A 6,920-nucleotide genomic window follows, 5' to 3' on the forward strand; every position below is an offset into this window, starting at 1 on the left:
CACTAAGGCTCTAATATACTACTTCTTGAAAGATTCTTCTCAACTTGCTGAAAAAATTCATTAATCTGAACCCATTTAATCTATAATACACTATCTTGGTACCAGCTTTTTCTTTCTACTGGCAGAGCTCTCCTACCAAAGGCTTTAAAATATATTTACAGAGATAAATTTGCTTTTAAGTTCTGAGAATCTCAAAACTACTAAGCACATGGCTGTTCTTCCTTTAAAACCTGATGGCTAGAAACTCTCAAGAGCAAGATTGCAATTTTTACAGAGCATTTTGAAGCCATCAGGCAGTATTAAAAAAAGAAACAAAAATAAATAATACAATACTCTGAGCCACAATACAGCTGTGTGTGTAGGTCAGCTGGCTAGTTACCAGTCCTGCTAATTTACAGCTTTTAACTCAATTTTCTTCCTCTAACATTACTGACTCTACAGTCTATCACTGCTTACACCCAAAACATTTCTACCACGGACTAAAATCAATTACTTTCACACATTAATTTCTACACCCAGTTCTTCATTTGGGTTATGTAGGTCTTTAACACCCTATTACCCTCATTATTTGTAGATGCTTGGACCACTACAACTTTTACAAGGAAATGTCCTTTTCTGTGTTCTACAGCACCTAAAAAAGCATCTGTGTTCTATAGTACCTAGAAAAGCAGTAGTTTGGTTTAGAGATTAGATCTGCAGAGACTTGTCCTCATTCTTCATTGTACTTTTACCTCACGACTTCATTTTGCTACAACCTGCAAGATCAAGTTTCTTGGATTGTATTGGTTACTTTGAGAGAGTTCAGCTGGAGAGCTACCTGCTGATTTCCCTGCTAAAAATCTTCCTTTTGCTTCTATCTTATGATTTCTCTTCCAGTTTTCTATCTACATAGTGTTGCTTTTACTTAATTTATATAAAACATGTTGACACAGACCTTGGAAGCTGTATTTTGGTGTTTGCTAAATATATCCATTCCATAGATAATAACAGGTTAGCTTGCTATGGACAAAGAAAACTGGGACAGTTGTTTCGAAGGGAGAGTGTCATACAGTAATTATACTTATTACACATAATTATGCAGTAAACTCTTGATTATCTGTTGTTGGCTCATTGATGAGGGGATTAACCAACACTCTAGGTATCAGCTACTGAGTAACAGAAAAATACATTGTCTTTTGCTGTTAATAATACTACAAGTCTAGTGCTTTTGCTGTTAATAATACTACAAGTCTAGTGCTGTTAAAAGCTGTTCTGTTTTTTTTACAGGAAACTTATCTGCAGGCTTTCCAAAGTGAATGTACTAAATATGCCTGGGTAGTTTAATTTACATATGTTTTATAACCACCTTTTTTTTTCTTTAACATCTGCATTATCCTACTCTGCCATTACTCCATGCAGTTGAAAGCAAACACACTTGCAGTTTTGCAAGAAAATGCATGCAGCTGTAAGAGAAATAAGAGGAAGGAATAGAAATTGATATCTATATTTATATAATTAAGTTGTACTTAGCATAAATTGTTTGACATGCACCTTGAAAGAAATAAGATATAGCCCCTAAATGTGTTTTCTTCTTAATCCTGTCAGATGTGATGCACATATGCATCCTACAAGCATTAATATATTCTGAACTGGGATTTTACATGCAAAGTATGTTTTAGCCTCTCTTGATTTGGAATGACATGACGCGATAATACACTAATACTCACATGAATGCTAGGTAAGACAACGCCTTTTCCAGTAATTTTTTTCTTTAGGCTTTTACTTGGCCCCCAGGTGTCTAATACTACAGAATTTAAATGTGTTTTCATTTTATCTAATGGAAATTGAATAACCTTCTGAAGAAGTATGCAGATGTTTCTGTGTTTCTACTATCTAAAGTAATTTTATGAACAGCCCTGTATGTTTTTCTGCATTGGTGAAGTTACCTGGGCTACAAAAAGGGTCATCAAGAAAAACTAAAGAGACTCCTGAAAACATATTTCTGGCTTATAAGAACTCCACTCTTTAACTTAAAAATAGGGACTGTTTTTATCTTCTAAATGGAAAAGACAAAGATGATTTTGATAAGTGTAAATCTGAGACTGAAGGTTGGCATTATGCCTTTTAAATGGCACCTACTTTTTATTTTTCCACCATTTTACACCTGCCCCTACTAAAATAAAATGACACACCTACATACATACTTACAAAGCATTTTTTTAAAAAAATAGAATCTCTAGGTCCCAAACTGGCAAAAGGAATGACTTAGAATGTACATTAGTCCATAAGCCAAAAGAAGAAGCCCTCCTTCAAAACAGCACTACAACCACCTCAACACCATGCTGTCCTGTGAAGAGACTCCCTCTCAGAACACTTGTCTTTATCTCTGAGAAAAGTATGTGCACAAACAGGGCAACTGCTTATCAACAGTTTCTTCTTTGCTGCATTTATTATCTTCTGCTATTATTAAAATAAGTAAAACCATGCCTTCCCTAACATCTGAAAAGGGCTTTCTAATATCTGTAAGATCTATTCATTAGCTGCTACTCATCTAACATAACAATGAATACCCAGTCATATTACTATTTTTATTTCATGTAAGGTCCACTCTCCCTCCCTCCTCTCAACTGAATAGGCAGAAGCTTTTAAAAATGTTAGTAATATTAAAGATTTAGGATTGCATTACTGCTTGGTACCTTAAAAGAAGGACAAGTATCAGCAGAAAAGAGAAAGAGACAATTTACTCAGAAACAAAGATCCAGGTAAAACAAAGATTAATGCATTCCTATTGCTCTGTCCTTTGGCAGCTGAAAAAAAGTTGATTTCACAACAACCTTTCAGCAGACATATGGCTTCTCCTACAGGCCTCAAATCAGAGAGATACACAAAAGGATATTATGCAGACTTGGGTTTTAATAAAGACTTCCTTTTTTTCTTCCTTATATTCTAATTTTCACAAAATTTATCCTGATTTGGACCCTGCCACTAGACACTCACTGCAGAACAACTTTTCTTTATTCAGGGATGTGTTGTACTTGCAAATCACCACCCTTTCCATTTATGAAGTCAGTGATTCTTATTGCAGGCAACCCCTGTTGATTAGAAAAAAAAAATAAATTTCTTCTGCTGAGGAACAAGGGAATAATGTGGGCACATAAACCATGCTTCGTGTACTAGTTCTCATTTTAGTTTTAAATAAATATAATAAAATCCCAGAACACACTCACCTGTTTTGTTTATATCGAGCTCTGATAACTTTAAGGCTAGTTCACTAGAGTTCCCACCCGGAGAGGACACAAGGATGTCATGTAATGCATTTCTTCTACCTGTTCTTCCTGAAGCAATAAAGTCTGCATATGTAGATTCCACATCAGTCATTGCTAACAAATATCCACATAGCAGTACCTGGATGGGAGGAAAAAAAGAAAAACAAAAACCACCACTTAGACCACCAGAAAATCAGATGACTTCATGGATTAGGAATAGAACTAGAAGTTCCCATTACAGGGTAGACTGACTGGTTAGCCAGTCTCAAAATTTGGAGAAATTAGAGAAGAAACAGAGTAGAAAGCAAAAACACCATGTGTATTTTATGCCATCTGTATTCAACAGTATTTTATCCAACTTCATTTTCCATGCTTCATAAAGTGATAGTGAGTACTTTATAAAAGCAATGACCTCAGCAACATAATTCCTTTACAGAGTTGTCTCTGCTTTTAATATTAGCTGAGATGTAGGAGGTAGGCAGGGGGTGGAACAAAGTTCTTTTCTACAAAAAGCAGAGTGTAACGAGCAAGAAAGTACAAATTGATAATGCTTTTGTGTGCAGAACCCTGTGCTCATACACAAAACACTGTTATGTTTTGTATATTTTCTTTCCTGTTAGTATTAGTTTTGGCATTGTATACAGACCTCTTCAGGCTCAACTAATTTATTTTGGTGTGGTAGTTTCCCTAATGCAAATGTATTACCATAATGCTCCTGAAATGAGGGGAGATGTGCTACCAGAGGAAGCAGAATAGCTAAACTAGAATGCAGAGGTTTGAAAGCAGTGCTCTGTAAGCTAGGTATAATCTCAGAACTTCCTTTCATTAGAAAACAATTATTTCTTGTGTCATTATGGAATAATGTGATGATGTGCATTAATGCAAGATCTGACAAAGACAAAGGAAATACCATATGCTATTTCAATCTCAGTAACAGAAAGAATTTCCTCTCTGCTGCAATATATGCTACAGATCTAAGCTAGTAGAATTTTATTTTCTTAATTTATAAAATGTTAAAAGAGTATGGGGAGGAGCACTTTCTCTCACTGATCACATTTCTTTTACTGTAGTTTCATGTGTACGTGCCTAAGGTTTCCTGCAAAATGCTAGGCAACCATGCTTTCCTCATGTTTTATGTTCCCATGTCATAGGGGAATCAGGGAAGCTTTCTGCTAGAGGAGTGCTTTAAAGAGAAGAAACACTGCAGAACTACTAAACCAAAGCAGCTCCCCCACAGTTGTATGCCTCCTTCATTTTAAGCAGAATTTCTCTGGTTCTGCACACTGCAGACAGAGGACATGGCCATGCAGGCAGCAACTCACAGCTGCCTACACCAAGAGGCTTTAGCTGTTATTACTAAAGTAGCCAAACCTTCACACTGGCATAGAATGGATAAATTTTTTTAATCAGTTCCTACTGCAGGTGCTGGACAGTGAAGCAGCTCTTGAAGTCATCACAAACATTAACAGCAGCAAAAGGTTCAGCTTTCTCTCTTCAAATAAACAAAAAACCCCCTCATTTTTTATAAACACTTTTTATTTTAAAAATAGATACAAAAAGGACAACAGCCAATCCTTCTCCATCCTCACCTCTGAATAACTTTACAAACCCTGTTCACTCCTCATTTTCATTCCATTCCTCACCTCCCCAGATTCAGTCAGCTGTATGAGGGTGTATATATGATGTGTGTGAGAAGCCAAGAAAAGGGTTCTACACCATATTTTATTTAGTCTAAATATAACAACATCAAGTATCATTGCAAGACTGACTGACTTGAAAAGAAGTTCACTGCTATCAAGCTTTGGTGTCCCATGCCAAACACTGAATGGCTGACAGGCTAATTTTACTCTTAAGATCAACCACTATGATACAGGAAACTGCTTAAAAGAACCAAACCAACAAAGAAATAAAAACTCCAACAAATCAACAACCAAAAAAAAAAAAAACCAACCCACAAAACCTAACACCACCACCTAGGGAGGGAAAAGAGGTCAGCATTGACTGAAAGCCTGCCTGACACACATAAAATAGTGCAGTGCCTTTGTTTAATAACAAAAGCTTGCATGAGAATGAGACCACATGCATTTCTTCCTCTGAACTGCCCTCTTATTGAAACACTGCAAGAATATTGAAGCAAGTGAGAAGTCTACCATTTGTTCTTTGCCCAAGGCGCAAACACTGCAATGCCAAATGTACCAACCATGTAGTAGTGCAGCATGTAACTTGCAAAGGTGAAGGGAAACAATGAGGACAGTTTTTATAAGAAAATAGCACATGTTTTCAGACTTATCTGACCCATTCACTGAATAGCATTCACCAAAATCAGAGACTAAAAGATTTTAAGCAGAAATCCCTTATATTTGTGCATGCTTTTTATTGCAAGTGACTTGTAGAAAAGGAAGTGCAAACCATGAACACAATCAATAGTATTACAAGCTTGGATTTCATATTAGTGTAGGACCAGTCCAAAGTCGTTGTAGCTATCATCCCCGTGAAGACATTAGTTTTAGCATAGAAAAAACCACCACAGAGTTGTTTTCTTTTCTTCTTTGAAAAAACCAAAGGTGCATATGAGTGCATCAGGCCCAGAATAACTAGAGAAGATCATGACTGAGGTGGAACAAGCTGCAGGGCTCCAAGACTTGCAAAATAACCCAAGTTGTACTCCATGAGAAATTCTCTGGATGTACAAACTGCACTCCACAGAATATGCTTCTGTGAGATAATATTTCTCTTGAAACATTCCATAAAAATGGAGAACACCAGGGGAAATCCCAAGCTTATTTAGTTTCAAAACAAGCTATATTTATTTAGCTACAAAACAAGCTATAAAGGCATGGAAAAATGTGCTTGTAGAGAACTTTTTAAATGTTCATTTTCTGTATGCTCAATATGGTATTACTAACAACATTCTGATCAAAAAATAATGTTATCAAACATACATTTATGACACTTCCAAATTTTCCTGTCTGTGTCTCCTCCTAAATAACAAATACCATTCTGTTTTGTATTGGCATTATCTTGAGACATTACTGCATAAATATGGAACTACACTGACATCACCCAAGAGCTCCTCTTCCAACGAATGGCTCAGTGCCCAGCAGTTTGTACTTATTCACTGAACCAGTTATTAAGGAATTAACATTCACTTCAAAAAAATCTTTTTTCCCCCTTCAGTCTCTGCTCTGTGGCAGCAGTGGAATTTGCTAATAACTGTGAAATATAATTTGAATTTCCTAAATAACTGCATAAACAGGTACTTCTGCATTAAAGATTGTGGTCACAGCCCCACTAGTTCTATGAATTCAAATTTTTCAAAAAGTTGCGAAACCAGTACTCTGCTTTGTGAAATTAAACCGAAACAAGAGGGCTGCAAACCTCACTGTTTCTGCCAACTGAGCCAGCAAACTGACGAAAGAAGGTCTGGGAGAATAAGGATTAAGGAAACTTGCTGTTGCAAGATTGGATTCCTTGGTAACTGGTAAGATATGATCCCTTCAGAAATCCCCCCCAGCTGTGCTTTACCTTTCCTCCCATGTAGAGTCACCATGCCTGATAATGGGTTAGAGTTTGCATCACAGCCCAGGGGATTTTCATACAGCATCTATTTCCTCAGATTCTCAATTTCATAAACATCTAGAAATGTGGGTATTTTGGACTTTTTTTCTCTTTCCC

The 6,920-nt window shown here is 36.4% G+C and overlaps 1 protein-coding gene across 1 annotated transcript in view; it reads right to left on the reverse strand.

Annotated features, from left to right (window-relative positions):
- The window catches only part of PKIA (cAMP-dependent protein kinase inhibitor alpha), a 44,335-nt gene that overhangs the window by 4,217 nt on the left and 33,198 nt on the right, over positions 1-6,920 (reverse strand). The window contains exon 2 of the mRNA XM_005426754.2: positions 3,207-3,384. Coding sequence (XP_005426811.1) covers positions 3,207-3,357 — 151 coding nt within the window. The 5' untranslated portion in view covers positions 3,358-3,384. The remainder of the gene's footprint in view (positions 1-3,206; positions 3,385-6,920) is intronic.

The sequence above is a fragment of the Geospiza fortis genome, unplaced genomic scaffold (assembly GCF_000277835.1).
Source record: "Geospiza fortis unplaced genomic scaffold, GeoFor_1.0 scaffold25, whole genome shotgun sequence".
In the NCBI taxonomy this organism is placed as follows: Eukaryota; Metazoa; Chordata; class Aves; order Passeriformes; family Thraupidae; genus Geospiza; species Geospiza fortis.